Raw genomic sequence first — 18,241 nt, 5'->3', positions numbered from 1 at the left:
ATACACATTTTGTGTATATATTGTTTTGAATAAAAAATTTCCATTTCAATCTTTTGGAATATCCGCGAAAATTTCCTTCTTGTTTTGGAGTTGAGCAACCTTTCTTATTGAGCCATTCAACTTAATACCATGGAACAATTAAGAAGGTATAGACAAATAAGTAATTCCATATCAGCCTTTTTCGTAAGTTACCTTGAAAAAATGTACTGCATAGAAAATACTCATATATATGCATTTTGACAATGAGGCGAACAAATGAGTAATTTTTAACACATGTTTATATGATATTGACTTCTTAATTCTATCATGCAGTAGAATTAATTATTTAATTTTTCATTTTTAAATGCACTATTATATCACATTCCATTTGTATTTAGTGTTTGGAAAAGTACATTGATTAAATTAAACATTTGGTGTTACCATCCCTGACATTTGTTCATTCCCTCTCAATCGCAGAATTTTACACTTCGGGGCTGTCGATTTAGCCTTATCGGCGTCAGTTGATATACAATATTTTTGCAAACCGACGTAAACACGGACCGTTGCACGCAAGAATTTTTTTTTTGGAAAAAAATACTTCGGTGAAAGACGCTTTCTAATTGTCAGGTAATAAACGAAAAAAGCAAACGCTAGTAAAGTAATTAAATGTGAAATGAAACATCTGTGGTGCTAAATTACTATTATGTAGAAAAAGGTTTTTTGATGTGACAAAACTTTGAGAAAAATCGATGAATGAATAGCACAATCATCAAAATTTCGTGTAAAACATGAAAACAAACTGTGTTTTTGTTGTGTTTTTTGTAAGCAATAACAAATTTTAGTTGTTGTTATAAAGTTAATGCATGTAAATGTTGTTATTTTAATTATGCAGTTTTATTGTGCTAAAGGTAAATTGTTAATTGTGTAAAAGTAATTTTTGACTACCAACTTTACATTACTACTTTCTCGGTATGTAAACATGTGTATTTGCAAGGGGTGGTGGTGGGTGGTTGGTTGGTTTTTAAATATGGCTCTCTTTGGTGTTTATGTTTGTGAGTTTTCTCTTTCACTTTCTCTTTGGCTCTTTTTATCTCATTCAAAGTTGGCATCGTTAGCGAGATATTTTGAAACACAATTGATTTTGTTGTTGCAAATATAATAATTGTGTTTTTTTTTTTAATAATACATAAGTGCGATAAGTTAAGGAAATGCATTGTAAAACCGGATTGGAATTATTTATTTGGTTTGTAAATATTTACTAAAGCTAGAATTAAAAAAGAAACTTGTTTGTTGAAATGGCATTTTGTATTTAAAACAAATAGATGAACGCATCAGTGGGGTTTTAAATTAACAAATCAACAATTTACATATTACTTAACAAACACCGACATCATCTTTCCAGTGCCAGTGGATATTTTGCCAATTTGCATTTCTTTGCTTTTGGGGGCTTTTATTTGTATTTCACTAAATTAACATATTGTTTTTCTAATTTCTCATAATCTACGGATACAGTCAACACTCTCTAAACAGAATGGGGGAATGTCAACACAAAACACAAATGTCGCAATATTTTTTGGGAATGAAGAATATATTGATATATTGAGAGCCAATGGTTTACAGTGCAAATTTGCAGTTCCCTCGAATCCACTTAAAAATCCACATTCAAAGGACCCTGAAAACCTTTCCGCACATTTTAGAGTATTCTTCCAAAAATCCACTTTTATATAAACTTCTGTAGTCTTGATTTTATTTTATATAATGCAGGAAATCGGTCACCAGGGGCTCGCCACGGGGTGGTGTTCTATCACCATAATTTTTGGTTCTGAACAACTTACTCATAGATCTGGAACAGCAGGTCTCTGTGTGGAGCGGTTACCAAACGGCGACCGTGCGTCCTTTAACCTAACCTAGGATAGGAAAGGATACTTTTAATAAATGTTTTAAACATATCTTTTTCATAAAGCCTGAACGACTTTGAAAGTACAGGGTGAGATAAAAAAAACTGCAACAAAGTCAAACGCCATAATTTTTACATTTTTTTATACATTTCATTGAATGAAAGCAACAAATGTCGGAAATATCATTTTTAGATTTTAGAATATATTTAGATTTGGTCGAATTGGTCACCTTTGGTACGGATTATGGCCTCCAAACGGCCAATGAAACCGTCACACGCTACCCGAATGTTGATCTGCGGTACTTTGGCCCATTCCCGGCAAAGCGCTTGCTTGTGGTGATCGACACTTTGGTATTATATAGTGCCAACCTTTCCAAATTACTCCAGACCCAATAGTCCTACGGATTGGTATCCGGAGATTTTGGTGGTCATTGTGCGCTGGACATGAAGCGAGGAACCTCATTTTGTAGCCAATCTTGGGTGGCGCGTGCTGAGTCCTGTTGGAATGTCCAAGGTCTGCGTGCCCAAGGCTTTAATACATCTTCCAGAATATTTTCGGGATAACATTCGGCATTTATTCCGATGCCACGTTCTGTAAATACGAGCGAAGAGCGACCATCGACTGTTATGGCGGCCCACATCATCACCATGGCAGGCGCTTGAGTTTTGGTGTCCAACCGAAGGTGCACATTTTCAGTTGATCTCTTTGGCAAGTAAACACGATCATTTTGTTTGTTTACAAACTGCTGGACAACGAATGTTTTCTCATCGGAGAAAACCAAATTCGGCAGTTCACCACTTTCGGCCAAGCAAAGCAACTCTTTAGCTCTTTTGAGTCTATTTTTTTTCTGTTGCGGTGTAAGTTCTTGGACCTTTTTGGAATTTCAATGGCTTTATCCCGAGCTCGTTTTTCAATATTTGCCGAATGGAATATTGCGATATGTTTAGCTCATGAGCCATTTTTCGGCCACTGCGACGCGAGATTCGATCAAGTCGCTTCTTTACTTTTTGAACCATTTCTGCTGATGTTGCTGTTTTCTTCCGTCCACTTACTTGACATCGGGCTACACTACCAGTATCACGGTAACGAGCGATGGTGCGAGACACAAAAGATTTATTCACATTTAAATGCTGGAGTGTTCTAACGATAGCCACTTGTGATTTTCCAGCCAAGTATAAAGAAATCACACTATCACGCCTGAATTCCATCACGAATAACTATTTTTCTGGAATATTCTCGCCAAAATGCTTTTGTGCGATTGTAAAAAATATGATGAGCTGTCACTGGAATAATTTTAACAGCTGTCGGACGAATGGCTTTGAAATGACAGCATTCTGAAGTTGGTTGCTGTTTTTTATCCTAATCTGTATCTTTGAAAAACATGGGTCTATAGATCTTATGGTTTTCTTAAAAGTCCACGTTTATATAACCTTGAAAATATTCCTCTAAAATCCGTGTTTTATGAATCCCTAAAATATTGAAATTATTTTTTCAAATTTGACTTTAGGCGTATAGTTATCTTTGAAAAATCCTTTAAAATGTCACTTTTAAGGTCCTTCAAAATAACATATGGGACGATTTACAATACGGCTGCTGATTGCTTATATTTTGATTTCTCAGTCGTATGTTTGTTTCTACACTGCACAATGTCGTTATGGGCCTCGTTACCCTTTGAAGATTTTTGGAGTATTTTATAGCTTAGTCATAGTGTTTTGTTATTTGTGACAGGTGTTTGATCAAGCAAACTTATCGGTGTTTATTTTTTGTTTTCCAAAAAAATACCCCGGTATGTATCTGACGAAACCTATTCAAAACTCTTAATTAGTGCATACAACCAACACCATTTAGTGGCGAAAATTGTCATTTTGATAAGATTACCTCCAGGCCATTAATAGATATTAATGAGTAGCTACAAACACATTACCCTTAAAAATAAATTTATTGCTTGTCTAGCTTGGAAACAGAGTGACTAATAAATCGTTCTACCTTCAAATCCTAGTTAAATAAATCGCCTTACCCCAAACTCTCTCTCACACACACACCCACACAATGGCTGGCAATGACAATGGCAATTATATGATGAATTTTGAGAATATCCTTGAAGCTGGCAAGGAACCAGTTATGACCAAAGAATACAATCCATTGGTAGCATTTAAATTAGAAAAGAATCTCGATCCAACAAAACTGAAAAAACATGTCTTGCAAAGTGAAAGAATACGCCAGCTAATCGATTACTATGCGGCCAAACAAAACTGTCCCGCCAAACAGATGCAACAATTGGTGTCTGAGATATTGGACGAAATTGGTTTGGATCGCAATTTGGCCATTATACGCTGGTGTGGCATTGCCATAACAGCCATTGGCAAACGCATCTGTAAGGGAATCTATGTGAACAAGGCCAGCATGGATCACCTGAAGCAGGGTTTGGGCAAAAATCCCGTACTCTATTTGCCCAGTCATCGAAGTTACATGGATTTTATATTGATGTCATATATTTGTTTTCATTATGACATTGAAATACCGGGAATTGCTGCTGGAATGGGTAAGATTCGTGAAATTTAGAAAAATTATCATCCATAATGTATACGCTTTTTGCAGATTTCCATTCCATGTTTGCCATGGGCACAATGCTGAGAAAAACCGGTGCCTTCTTTATGCGACGCTCCTTTTCGAATGATGAGTTGTATTGGGACATATTTCGCGAATATATGTATGCCTTGGTTGGTTCCTATCACATAGGTGTGGAGTTCTTTATTGAGGGCACCCGAAGTCGCAACTTCAAGGCCTTGGTACCGAAAGTTGGATTGCTGTCAATGGCCTTACAACCCTTTTTCACAGGAGAAGTTTCGGACATAACTATAGTTCCCGTCAGCGTCTCATATGAACGAGTTTTGGAGGAACAATTGTTTGTTTACGAGCTGTTGGGTGTGCCCAAGCCTAAAGAGTCGACAAAGGGCTTCTTTAAGGCCTTGAAAATAATTGATGAGAATTTTGGTAAAATGTATTTGGACTTTGGTGAGCCCATTTCGGTAAAGGACTTCTTTGGCGAAAGCTGCAGTTTGGATAAAATGAAAAGGGCCACACTGGGTTCACATTTGCAGAAATTAAATAAACATGAAATAGAATTGGTTAAGAAGTTGGCCACGGAGGTAGGACAAATAAATTTCAATTAAATATTTAATTTTTTAACCATCCCCCTTTTCAGATTATCTACCAACAACAAAGACGCATTGTTATAACAACTTTTAATATGATAAGCCTATATTTTGCCAGTCAATATTATATGGATAAATCCTTGAATGTTGATGAAATCTCGCGTGGCATTATTATGCTCAAGGATATGTTTGAGAAGTTGGGCGCCCACGTGGCCACAGATGTGAATTGCATAAAACCGGAAATTATTGAAACCGTTGAAATACACTCAAATATTGTGCATTTTAAGCAAGGACGTCTGGAGTTCACACAAGTACCGGTAGAATTGTTGGCCCAGGAAATTGATATCAGTCGTCTGAAAGCCCACGCCCTATCACCTCGGACCATGGCTGTGGCTGTGCCCAGTATGGCATTGCAGTTGTATATGAATCCCTGTCTGTTTTGGCTTGCCAGGCCTGGCTATCTGATTATGGCTGCACTACAATTGGAGGAGCAACAGCAAAAAATGAGCAAACAAATCTCAGGATCACACGAGGAAACTATTTTGCGTTTATCCCAACAAGTTGATGCCTTGGATGAGGTATTTAAACATGAATTCATTGTCGAATCTAATCGGGAATTGGAGGTAAGGTTTCTGAGTCATTTCATCAAGAACAATAGAGGAGATTATTTATTTTCTTCTATTTCTTAGGAATTTGAGCATAATTTGAAATTTCTAAAAGACTATGGAGTTTTGCACATCTCTCAGATGGGCTCTGTGCAAGTTCAACATAATGAATGTAGCCGCAGTATTCTTACGGCCCTCTCACCATTCCTGTGTCTTTACTATCAACTTGTTGTTGCCTTGAATACGGTAGTATTTGCCATTTGTATTTTTATTTTTTCGGAAAATTAATGGTTTTTCTTCTGCCCACAGCTTGCCACGGAGAATGATGAGTTCTCGCCAAAAACCATTTTGAAAGCCGTACAAAAACACATTGAATCAATGCTGTTAACAAATAGCTGTCCATTACACGTCCATCCCTATTGTTTGGCATTGGATAATCTAAACATAGCCTTACACTCTCTGGTACAGAGTTCGTATTTGCTGCGTAATCGTGAAACGGGTAATTTTAAAATATCTCCAAACAAGTCGTTGCATGATTTGGAGGAATTTCTGCTGGCATTTTGCAATTTGATGCCATTTAAACAGTATTGGCAATGCGCCATATCATCAAAGTTATAACTTTCAGCCGACTTGAAGCAGACCGCCAACAACAAAATCACCTCATTTCTGCAGAGAGTTAAGAAGGTCGTTCATTCATTGCTCACATATGCCCGCATTCTAGGTACATTGGTTGTTATTGTCATGGTAATGCCATTGTTTCATTTCATATGTAATCATTTAGATTTAAATTAATTTTTAAGTTTTAAGGTGTTTTGTTTTTTTTTTTTTTTGTTATTGTATTTATGGTGCAAATAATTCCATATATGTCTACACAGTACACCACACGTCTACCATGACGGTAGATATTATATAAATCAAGTCCAAACACCTATTGAGAAGAGATTATTGGTTAGTATATATAGGTACTATGTATACAGGGCGAGTTGAAAAAAAACTGCAACAAAGTCAAACGCCATAATTTTGAATTTTTTTTTTCTTAAAATTTTATTGAATGAAAGCTAGAAATGTCGGAAATAGCATCAAATCTTAGAATAAGTTTAGATTTGTTCGAATTGGTCACCTTTGGCACGAATTATGGCCCTCAAACGGCCAATGAAACCGTCACATGCTGCCCGAATGTTGCTCTACGGTATTTTGGCCCATTCCCGGCGAAGCACTTGCTTGAGGTGATCGACACTTTGGTATTTTTTAGTGCCAACCTTGCTTTCCAAAATACTCCAGACACAATAGTCCAACGGATTGGTATCCGGAGATTTTAGGGGCCATTGTGCACTGGAAATGAACCAAGGAACCTCACCTCACCAAGAAATCTTAGTGCGAGGGTGCCGAGTCCTGTTGGAATGTCCAAAGTCTGCGGCTAAAATGTTTGCGTGCCCAAGGTTGAAATACACCATCTAGAATATTTTCGCGATAATATTCGGCATTTATTCTGATAACAAGTCGACTAATACGAGCAGAGAGCGACCATTGGCTCTTATGGCGACCCACACCATCACCATGGCCGGCGCTTGAGTTCTGGTGGCCAACCGAAGATGTACATTTTCAGCAGACCTCTTTGGCAAGTAAACACGATCCTTCTGTTTATTTAAAAACTGCTGGACAACGAATGTTTTCTCATCGGAGCGGAGAAAACCAAATTCGGCAGTTCCCCCCTTTTCGGCCAAGCGAAACAACTCTTTAGCTCTTTTGAGTTTATTTTCTTTCTGTTGCGGTGTCAGTTTTTGGAATTTCAATGGCTTTACCCCGAGCTAATTTTTCAATATTTGCAGAATGGAATATTGCGATATGTTCCACCACTGCGACGCGGGTTTCGATCAAGTCGCTTTTTTTACTTTTCGAACCATTTCTGCTGATGTTGCTGGTTTCTTCCGTCTACTTTCTTGACGTCGGGCTACGCTAGCAGTATCAATGTAACGAGCGATGGTACAAAACACAAAAGATTTATTCAGATTAAAACGCTGGAGTGCTCTAACGATAGCCACTTGTGGTTTCCAGCCAAATATAAAGAAACCACTCTATCACGCTTGAATTCCATCATGAATAACTTTTTTTTTTTTCTGGAAAATTCTCACCAATATACTTTTGTAAACAATATAATGATCTGTCACTGGAATAATTTTAACAGCTATCGGTCGAGTGGCTTTGAAATGACAACAGTCTGAAGTTGGTTGCAGTTTTCTTTATCTCACCCTGTAATGATCTCCACTTGACTAATTATTAATTACTTAATTTTCCTGGTTTTTTGTTTGATGATGATGATTTAAAGTAGAAAGATGGTGTAGCTTAAAAGTGTTGTATTGTGCTGCAACGTGTTGTTGCACAACCCAGGCATTACAAAATATTCAAAATATAAGTACGTTTTACGAAAGGCACGCACGCATTCAAAAATATTCCTCCTTGCTAGTCCAGCCCCAGTCCCAAGTTGTTCTCATTTACATTTTGGCCGTGCATTTAAACGAAAAAAAATGAAATTCCATTACCAAGTCATTAGTTAATATAATGCATTTAAAAAAAAACATTAATAATAAAAAAAATATTATGTACAAAAACAATACGCCATCGTTTAGCTCTAATGTGTGTGTGGTTATCTTCAATTTTAATGTGTTTTTTTTTATTATATAAAAGAAAAAAATACCAAGTTTCCTTAGGACATTTTGTATTTATTATACTCACATTGTGTATAGTTTAGTGCAATTAAAAAAAAAAATTATATTTACTGCGTTGTTCTCCTCAATTACAGAGACTTAAAATTAAAGAAAAAATAAATTGTATTTATTTGCAGAATTGTTTCTTAAACTGTTGCAAAACACTTTCTTTTATTATGATATCCATTAAGAGTATTTGGGCATTCGTCTGATCGACCTTGATATTGACCACGGCCGAGTTTTTATACAGCCAAGACATTTCGGCACCGCCATTGGGCACGCGTATTGTAATTTTTTTACGTTGCGTTGTTTTGAGTACCTGTTGTTCGATTTCTTCGAGTAAAGGCATCAGACCATTTTGTTTCTTGGCTGAAACTAAAAATCCTTGGAATTCTTCAATCGTTCTTTTTCCCCTGGCCAATAGGTCGATTTTGTTGCCAACATTAATGATTGTTGGTAATGTGGCGGGTTCTTCCGCCCCGGAAGCAATCAAGTTATCTGTTAGACTTTTCAGAGTCTGTTCAACATGTTGCTTTTGTGAGTCATAACAATTGTGCGATACATCGTGTATGTGTAAAATAACATCGGCCAACATTGCATCTTCCAAGGTGGCCACGAAACACTCAATCAGGCCGGTGGGTAGGTCTGACATGAAACCCACAGTGTCCATGTAAATAACCTCTAAATTACATGGCAACTTCCCAGCATGGGCCGTAACATCTAGGGTGGCGAATAACTGGTCTCTTGGCTCTATGGTTTGTTCCTGGGTTAAGGCCTTGATTAGCGAGGTTTTGCCCGCATTTGTGTAACCTACAACGGCAATTATTGGATAGTTGTTTTGTTTGCGTTTATTGCGCAAAAGTTTTCTGTTAAATAAACAAATAAATTCATTTACTTTTTTTTTTTTTGAAAAATACTCTAATGTCTTCTCTCACCTATGTGTTCTTATTCGCTCCAATTCCGACTTTAATTTCTTTTCGCGAGTTTTCAAAATATCACGTTGTGTGTCCGTTAGTGAATAGCCAAGTTTAGTTGATTTCGAGGTGTTGTAATCTTTGGCTTGACCCCATATGTACGGTATCTCGGCCATTGCCACCTGTAAACGTGCCTCAGCACTTGCGGCATGCAAACGTAATATTTGTATTACCACCGAATAACGATCCATTACTGGAAGCTTGAAAGTTGCTTCCAGCAGAGATTTCTGGGCAAAACTTAAGGTTCCTTTGCTCACAAATATACAGGTAAGTGGTTGTTGATTGTGACTTTTGTTGTAGCGCAATTCGTTGACGATTTGTTTCAGTTCTTCCATTTTTCCTTTGCCAAACAAAGTTTTTCTTTCCAAAGATTCGAGGGGAACTTTAATGGACATTGCCACCCGCCAATTGGTAATTGAATGGATCAGAGCTTCAGCTTCTTGTATTTGGTCTTCTGGAGTGATGTTGGTGGTACGTTTAACGGACCACTTGACATATGGTTGTATGACCAGTACGTTTTGGGGTTGTGTGGATTTTCGTGTAACCCGCATGGCCCCATTGGCAACTAGGTCGTATTCACTGCAATTATGGGAGTATTATTACGAATTTTTTTAAAGCTACCTCATCAATAATACAATTTAAGGACATTACCTATCGTCCAAATTCAACGATTGACCAAATTCTTCATTTTCTTGATCTTCACTATCCTCATTTTCTTGTTGATTGGCATTCGATTCGAATTGACTCTTTCGATTGCGTATACCTTGTACTCCTTTATTTGGTGTATATTTGAAACGAACACATTGTAAGGAACAGGCAATCGGAGTGTAATAACTTCCACATGGATTTAGCAAAAAGCGTTGTACGGACACGGACCTCAAGGATAATAATCTATTAGCCAATTGTTTGAGAAGCATGATATTTGTTTGTGTAAACTGTTTTTTTTTTTTATTAATAATCTTTTTCTTTAAGTATGCTATGTTTATCTTCCGCTGCCATCCAAGCTGCTTGACACGATTTTGTTCTTTTACTTGTCACCTCGTAACCTATCACCGTTGCTGCCAAAGTGGAGATCAGGATATTATATTGTTGAGGATAACGTATTTTTGATTGTACGATCTTCTGGGCGAAGTAGAAACCGGAAAACCCTTGAAAACAACGCAAAATGCCAAAAGAAAATTATGCAAGCAATTACAACTCTTCTTCGTAACTAGCACAACAAAATAAAACTTACCAAGACAAAATGATGCCAAACCGGTAAACAATGACCGGGTCATACATTCCATATAGGCATCAAATCCAGGATGTTTTTCGCGTTGCTGATCTTTCAGACGTCTGATGTCATTCATTCTGCTCTGGAGAACCTATCGTATTGTGAAATTATAGAAATTGAAAAGAATGCATCAATTAAATGCGATATGATTGTTGTGTTCGTATGTATGTTGGGTTGTGACACAGCTGTTTTTATTTTGACAGCAAAAGTCTCTCATATTTCCAATATGGCAGCCTAGCTCAGTGGCCACATCAAACATTATGGTAGAAGAATACAGGTAAACGCATCCATGCAGGTGATGGGACAATGATATGTCAAACCAATTTTGGAATTGAAATTTTTGAATGAAGGATTATTCAAATTTTTTGAAATTGTCAAGAAATGCAAATCATAACAACCTTCGATTGGGGTCGCATAGGAAAACATATACAAATCTACTTATTTTTGAAGAAACATAAAAAGGTTGCTCAACTTAAAAGAAACTAGAAATATGCAACTCTGTGATGGGGCCTTATAGTGCAAAATAGACTTTTAAATATGCAACATTTGGTTTTGTTTATTTTATTTTTGTTTTTTAAAAAAATTATTAAGTTTGAATGTAAAATAGTAGGACAGTAAAGTTTTCTCCCAATATTGTGCAATGCCTTGCCCATTAACATCGAAAGTTATTGTATTTTTTATTCAAAACAATATTCATCCAGAACTTATAGCAGTTTGAGGGTGCAAAACGACTACTGAAAGTTTTTAAGGTGCAAGTACACAGAATGCTTCTTTAACTAGCTTAAGTCATCGCCTGGCTTTTTCGTAAAAGAACGGCCCATAATTTATACTTGTTAGGATAGGAATACATAGAAGGCTTTTTTGAGTGGTTGAAGTCATCAGCTGGCTTCTTTGTAGAAGAACAATAGGCCGAAATTGGCCTAAGTCAACCGAAAACCCCTTTGTTCATTGTTCACCTTTAAGTCATTAAAAAACTTTGTGTTCTCACCTTTACTTCTGACTATCGTACATTTTTGAGTGTAATTTTACTTGTATCCATTCGGTTCTTTGCCACTAATAATTTATAATTTGCAAATGTGTGTTTCTTCTAAGGACCTGTCTTTTTTTACCATCGGAGCCTTATACCATGTTTACGTTAGAAATTTTTGCAGGGTTAACCCACTTCAGCAGGATTTATTTGAAGTATGCGTAGTGGATATGACAATTTTAATCTAAATTCATTGGGATAATACTTTTACATGTAAACGTGCTGTTAAATCAATCAACAACACAATTCAAAGAGAAAATCATTAACAGTTTACCACTATTGCTACCATTAGTTGTGTTCCAGTACTTTTTTAGTAGTAAAACTAGCAGAAGAGAGAACAGTTCGAAATGTCATTCTCATTTAGGTTTGCTCAAAAAATAAGGGAACGGAAAATTAGCAGAAATGCGATAAAATGTCAAAATTCAAAGTTCCAAAAGTAAACAGCCTAAACCGGACTGGTGAAACCTTACTGAAAAGGGCGCCAACATTTAAAAAATGAGTATTGAAGACGATAAGTTAAAATTAATAATTTATAATAATAATTACTAATCAGATTCCTCATTCAGTCAGTCCTCTTCACTGCTGGAATCATCCAAAAGTGAATACATCAATTGCTCCATATTTTCTCTTTTTGTTTTTTGCACGACAAATATTAGTTTTTCCTTTAGTTTTCAAGTTGATCATTTTCTTTATTGAAATGTATCAATACATTTTTCAACCTTGTTAGCCCTGCCAATTAAATGTCAAATTTACAATATGCACATTTCTGCTCGGCCAAATTCATGTAGCTAAAACAAGCAGAAATGTGCACCACTCAGCGCCATTTTTTTCTCGAGAGAGCTGCAAGTTTTGCTAGTTTTTGGAGTACGGGAACGCGTTGTAGCAGAATTATTGCTAATTAGTACTAATTTGCAGGTTCTGGAACACAACTATTACTATTTCAAAAAGTAGTTAGCACCACTGGACTAGGGATGTGTAGTTAAGTTGAAAAATGAAGTTGACAGTCCATAGTCGATTTACTTCTCCCTAACACAGACTCGGTTATTCTTGCAGAGGAATCCAAAAAATTGTTTATATGCACTTGAATTATTTCTATTACTAGCTTAACACAATGTTTTATCATGTAAGTATAACATTCCCTGTGTCCATATTCTATTACATTATTTCATTTATCTTTAGATTTCTCTGGAACATGAAATTTTGTTACATCCACGTTACTTCGGACCGCAACTCTTGGAAACTGTCAAGCAGAAACTGTACACAGAAGTTGAGGGAACATGTACCGGAAAATATGGTTTTGTTATAGCTGTGACAACAATTGATCAAATTGGTTCTGGTGTCATATTACCGGGTCAGGGCTTTGTGGTTTATCCGGTCAAATATAAAGCCATTGTATTCCGGCCATTTAAGGGAGAGGTACTTGATGCCGTAGTTAAACAAATTAATAAGGTGAAATGTTTGTTGTTTGCAAATTGTGAAACACAATTCACTATTTTTTTGGTTTATTTCTTGGTAACAGGTGGGCATGTTTGCCGAAATCGGACCATTGTCGTGCTTTATATCTCACCATGTAAGTATGTTTTATATTTGATCTATCTTTTGTCAAGTTGATCCTCTCAATATGTTGCTGGTTTCATTGCTGTCCAGTGATTTTAAACAACATGCACGTCCACCATGACTATATAAATATGCCATTTTCAATTTCAGTCCATCCCTGCCGATATGCAATTCTGTCCCAATGGCAATCCTCCTTGTTACAAATCGAAAGACGAAGATGTTGTAATATCGGGTGAAGATAAAATTCGCTTAAAAATTGTGGGTACACGTGTCGACGCCACTGGCATTGTAAGTTTTGCATTTCATTATCAGAATTTCTAAATTTAATAAATTGTTTTTTTTTTTTTTTTGTAGTTTGCAATTGGAACATTGATGGACGACTATTTGGGTCTAGTGGGCAGTTAATTCCTACTGCATATTTTTTAAAGGAATAATATCAATAATATATATTTGGAATGGATGTTTCATACGTATTTTAGAAAATGTATAATAGTTTTAATAAATAAAATGATTTCTATTTAAATAGCAATTGTTTTGAACGTTATGTTTATGAAGTACGGGGTGAGATGAAATGCTGATGAAAAACTGCGACCAACCTTAGACTAGAATAAATCTTTTGTGTCTCGTAGCATCGCCCGTTAACGTGATACTGGTAGCGTAGCCCGACGTCAAGGAAATGGACGGAAGAAAACAGTAACATCAGAAGAAACAGTAAACAGTAACAAAGCTATTTGATCGAATTCCTCGTCGCAGCGGCCGAAAAATGGTTCGTGAGCTGGATATATCGCAATATTCCATTAGGCAAATATTGAAAAATGAGCTCGGGGTAAAGCCATTGAAATTCCAAAAAAGTGCAAGAACTTACACCGCAGCACTGCCGAATTTGGTTTTCTCCGATGAGAAAACATTCTTGCCCAGCCCTTTTTTTAAACAAACAAAATTATCGTGTTTACTTGCCAAAGAGGTCAGTTGAAAATGTGCACCTTCCGTTGGCCACCAGAGCTCAAGCGCCGGCCACGGTGATGGTGTGGGCCGTCATAACAGCCGACGGTCGCTCTCCGCTCGTATTAATCGACCGTGGCATCAAAAATTCTGGAGGGTGTATTAAAGCCTTGGTCACCCTATGTGTGGTAAGATTTACGTCAATTCGAGTTATAATTCGACTTATATCTCCCTTGCACATAGTGATCGTCGCAAGGGACAAGGAATTAATATTTCTCAAATGGAAATGCGCTCACTGTCCCAATGGTTAAAAGAATATATGTTGTACAATATAATGCTTATATTATAAATATTTATTTTTAATATGATTTTGAAGTACATATTTTAAAGGTACATATATATATTTAGTAGTTTAATAAATAAATAATAACTTGGGGGGTTGACGACAACATTATATAAGTAAGTTGAAGCACTTAAGTGAAGATTTCAAATTCTGCATATCATTTTCAAAGGAAAATTACAAGCAAGGTATTAGATTTTCATATGATAGGCTTATCTAAATCTCTTGTTACATATATATATATTGTATGCTAGCTGCAATACATGGATTATTTTTTAGACTGTTTTTGATAATATTTTTAATTTAACATAAATGCACATTTTTGTGGTAGAAGAATTATGTTCAACAACAAACAAAAATTTAAATTAAATATAATTCTAGATGTAAAAGCATTCATCTTATATGTAGATTGATACATATTATATGTTAACAAATAATAACTTTTCTGAAAAAATATATTCTTTTAAAATCCTTATTAGACATAAAATAACTTTTAAACTAAATAAAAAGAAACATGAAAGCTACAACAAATTCGGGAATGTCCTTCTTTCGTTCGAGTTGATAAAATAAAACTATCAAATTAACATTTAAATTTCTTCTTGTACACAATCTCACAAATCCCATGAGAATAAATGATGTTTGACCAACATATCTCGCACACCATCTTTAAGGGGTTGTGATTCCTTGCCACGCTTTGGCGGCAATTCCCAATCGGGATTGAGATTAAAGGCAAATTGTGCCAGTATACGGAGTTCACATTTAATTTGTACCCATCCTGGTGAGAAGATAAATGACCAGGTGTGATACCATTTTTGTACAATATCTTGGCAAGAGCATAGGACTTCCAGCCATAAATGTAAAACCTGTTCGTTAAGACCCAAACAAATCAGAGAACGTAGTTTGACATCCATTTGGGCGTGGGCCTCGTCGTGGGACTGATTAATGGATTGGACACAGCGGTATAGCAATTCTTCGGGGGTCAATACTTTGCCTAAAAAAGAAAACAAGTAAAAAGTTAGAAAAGCTCTCTACAAGAATCCATTCAAATTTACCATCCTCATCCAAACGATATGTTTTACATAACACCAAACGACTGTATACCGATTCAAAGTCTTTTTCCACCTCTCTTGAGGCGGCTTCTTCAATAAAAAGCCATGGATGTATGGGACCTCCCAAAAAGCTTGGCCTTTTCATGCCATGTTCCAAAAACGCCTTCACCGCCGGGGCTAGTGTTCCTCTAACTAAATCGGTTACGGTCTCCGATATGGCATCATCTCCAGCAGAAGTATACTGTTTGCTACGTTCATCCAATAACTCCACAAATTTAGCTGGAAACCAACCACGTAAACCATTCAACTCTCCCACCCAACAGTGTTCATCTTTCTGACTAATTATTGTTATGATATCGTTTTTCCTGAAGCCCAATTCGTCGTCATCATGCCGTTCGAAATCATGCAATGCTTTGGCCCTACGTTTACGCGTTCGTGCCACATTTATAAAATTCTCATGATCCTTAGCATGCGATTGGGTACTGTAGTCTGCCGTTAATTGGATGTGATTTGCCAACTTCGGTTCTATGGCAATAAAGTGTCGAGCTACTTTCAGTATGGCTTCACGTAAGTCTACCAATATTTCGGTTTGCCTGATATTTTTATTTTTCACTTCCTCCGTACCGTTATCACCGCGGAATAACAAAGTCTCAAGTATTGATTTCGACTTACGCACCTGTCGGCGAGCTAAATGCTGTTTTGGTAAGTTGGGTAGGGAATTTGGATTGCCCACAAGGCCTCCTTGATCTGCCATTAGATACGCAAGGTGGCGACGTCGATGTGTATCAATCACCGTTTGGCTTAAAGAACCACCAACTTCCAAGGCAATTTTAAATAAAACCTAGAATGCACAAAATAATTGGTAATATTTTCTTTTTCCACACACACATATTCTTAACGCCACCAGTACAGGAATTATTTTACTGTCGCACTGCCTCACAACAACCATGTTTTGTTTTGAAGGTGATACTCAATATTTTTTAAAAAAATTACTTACTTCAACATCATCTATCATGCCTGGTATATCGGAAAGCGAGTTAAATATTTGAGCTGAATTTTCCAAATTATGCAGATCATTTTCTTTCATTTTGAGCATACCCAATGTAAGTTGAAATAGCACAATACTTCCCTCGTAGAAAAACCAATCCCAAATGCGAACCAATATTTTCATGTGAACAACATTGGCGAACAGTGTAAGGAACCAGTGCAAGGTAATGAGGGAAAGTTCAATGTCATGTTTTTTCAAGCTATCATCAACGGCCGACAAATAATTGGCAATAAGTGTTTGCATGACCCGCTGATCGGCCTGAATGCCCAACAATGTGGATGAATAGTATGAGGCTGGTAAGAGATCTTCAACAATGGTTGCCATCATCCAAAATGCATTTTCCTCCTCCATGAAGAGAAGCAAACAGGCGGCTATTACACCCGTGCCCTGGCAGTAGCCAATATCCGGATAAAGCCATGCAATACCTGTGTAGAAAATATTAAATTCTAACTGCATATAGCTTTAAAAAAGCAAAATGTAATTTGGTTACCTCTTAATATGCGCCTAAGTCTGGGTATACCAGTACTATTGGGATTGCTAAAGCATGCATTGGTTGGCAAAATCCGCAGAAGATCTTTTTCAATTTGCTTCGATGTCATTAATTGGTCATTGGCCGATGCCTTTATAATCTCCTGATAGCTGGTCTCACTTTTTTGCTTCTTGGACAATGCCCCTGAGAGTCGCATCCACATTTGTGGCCTTAGGGAATGGGGTATGCCTTCTCTTACCATATTCCGTAACTTTTCGGTACGTGGCAACATTACACCCACATTCTCCCACGTCAATTCATTGGCCTCTTTATTGTGAGAAAACTCCAAGTGGGCAATCCATTGCAAACGGTGTTGGGCATCTTCGACAAATGGAATACTTAAGAGCTTTTTGGAGTTTTGCTCTGGTCCGTCTTCTTCCTCGACACGAAATCCAAATTCATCAAATCTATAATCGGGTTGATCATTGGGACCACTGCCGTTATCGGATTCGGGTTTTGCCAAAATTTCCTGTGGCCACATAGAGGGTGTCAGGGCTGAAAATGGACCCCCCGGATTGGGTCTTAGTCCATCAACCACACTCAATTCCTCCATTGTTGTGATAAGTTCTTCGCCAATGCTATCTTCCGAATTGAGGGTCTGTAGCTTTTTCTGCAAATATAAACAATATTGTGTTGTTTCCTCATTATGCTAATTTACAATATTTACCGTATGTTCTTTGGAAGAGACATAACCATCATGATCTCTTCCAAATAAACTTTTTGCCATTTCCATTGTGATCCTATTTGTTAATTGGCCAATCTGGGGGCTACAGCATTAGACGAGGAATAAGTTTTCAAAGTTGGTCTTCTATTAATTAGTTAAACAAGCGGATTTTTTATTTCCTAAACATGACGACGACAAAAAATATATTTTCACTCTATAATAAATTTGACGTTTCACAAAACATCTGACACACAGGGAATACGAAGAATATAGGTTTGTCTGTTCATAGTTTGCTAGTTCTTGATTTATCTCTCTTTCGTCTATAAACATTGATATTCTTTAGCCTTCCCACGTAACATGTCAAAGAGAGGGAGAGAGAGAAGGTAATCTCTATACCAATGGATTCTCAATTGTGAAATTGTTAATTAAAACAAACTAATATATTAATGTTATTATAATTATAAAATTTTAATAGCTTAGTAGAATTAAGAACTAA

The 18,241-nt window shown here is 36.7% G+C and overlaps 5 protein-coding genes across 6 annotated transcripts; 2 read left to right on the top strand and 3 right to left on the bottom strand.

Moving 5' to 3' along the window:
- Positions 1-477: 477 nt before the first annotated feature.
- On the top strand, positions 478-8,249 carry LOC131802379 (dihydroxyacetone phosphate acyltransferase-like). Of its 2 annotated transcripts, none has more exons than XM_059122569.1 (6): positions 478-606; positions 3,877-4,419; positions 4,476-5,026; positions 5,083-5,655; positions 5,722-5,883; positions 5,947-8,249. In XM_059122569.1, exons 2-6 carry the CDS (start codon positions 3,927-3,929, stop codon positions 6,253-6,255), a joined length of 2,088 nt encoding a protein of 695 aa, XP_058978552.1. In that variant the 5' UTR covers positions 478-606; positions 3,877-3,926; the 3' UTR covers positions 6,256-8,249. The 2 variants fall into 2 exon arrangements, with proteins under 2 accessions (XP_058978552.1, XP_058978551.1); XM_059122568.1 differs by lacking the exon at positions 478-606 and adding an exon at positions 681-887.
- A 180-nt stretch (positions 8,250-8,429) lies between these two features.
- Positions 8,430-10,233, bottom strand: LOC131802380 (putative GTP-binding protein 6). Its single transcript, XM_059122570.1, has 3 exons — positions 9,968-10,233; positions 9,278-9,895; positions 8,430-9,208 (listed from the first exon to the last, which is right to left on the bottom strand). The coding sequence occupies exons 1-3, from the start codon at positions 10,231-10,233 to the stop codon at positions 8,470-8,472; spliced, it is 1,623 nt and encodes a 540-aa protein (XP_058978553.1). The 3' UTR covers positions 8,430-8,469.
- A 4-nt stretch (positions 10,234-10,237) lies between these two features.
- On the bottom strand, positions 10,238-10,771 carry LOC131802381 (transmembrane protein 141-like). The gene is made up of 2 exons (XM_059122571.1): positions 10,551-10,771; positions 10,238-10,464 (listed from the first exon to the last, which is right to left on the bottom strand). The coding sequence occupies exons 1-2, from the start codon at positions 10,663-10,665 to the stop codon at positions 10,268-10,270; spliced, it is 312 nt and encodes a 103-aa protein (XP_058978554.1). The 5' UTR covers positions 10,666-10,771; the 3' UTR covers positions 10,238-10,267.
- A 1,811-nt stretch (positions 10,772-12,582) lies between these two features.
- Positions 12,583-13,702, top strand: LOC101898331 (DNA-directed RNA polymerase II subunit RPB7). The gene is made up of 5 exons (XM_005187441.4): positions 12,583-12,739; positions 12,796-13,065; positions 13,136-13,186; positions 13,324-13,461; positions 13,528-13,702. Exons 1-5 carry the CDS (start codon positions 12,728-12,730, stop codon positions 13,576-13,578), a joined length of 522 nt encoding a protein of 173 aa, XP_005187498.1. The 5' UTR covers positions 12,583-12,727; the 3' UTR covers positions 13,579-13,702.
- Positions 13,703-14,447: 745 nt separating this feature from the next.
- Positions 14,448-17,999, bottom strand: LOC101898508 (small G protein signaling modulator 3 homolog). Its single transcript, XM_005187442.4, has 5 exons — positions 17,749-17,999; positions 17,043-17,691; positions 16,502-16,977; positions 15,508-16,345; positions 14,448-15,446 (listed from the first exon to the last, which is right to left on the bottom strand). Exons 1-5 carry the CDS (start codon positions 17,812-17,814, stop codon positions 15,067-15,069), a joined length of 2,409 nt encoding a protein of 802 aa, XP_005187499.1. The 5' UTR covers positions 17,815-17,999; the 3' UTR covers positions 14,448-15,066.
- Positions 18,000-18,241: the final 242 nt, after the last annotated feature.

The sequence above is a fragment of the Musca domestica genome, unplaced genomic scaffold, assembly GCF_030504385.1.
Source record: "Musca domestica strain aabys unplaced genomic scaffold, Musca_domestica.polishedcontigs.V.1.1 201, whole genome shotgun sequence".
In the NCBI taxonomy this organism is placed as follows: domain Eukaryota; kingdom Metazoa; phylum Arthropoda; class Insecta; order Diptera; family Muscidae; genus Musca; species Musca domestica.
The sequence above is the reverse complement of the archived record's forward strand: the minus strand, read 5'-3'. Positions and strand labels throughout refer to the sequence as shown.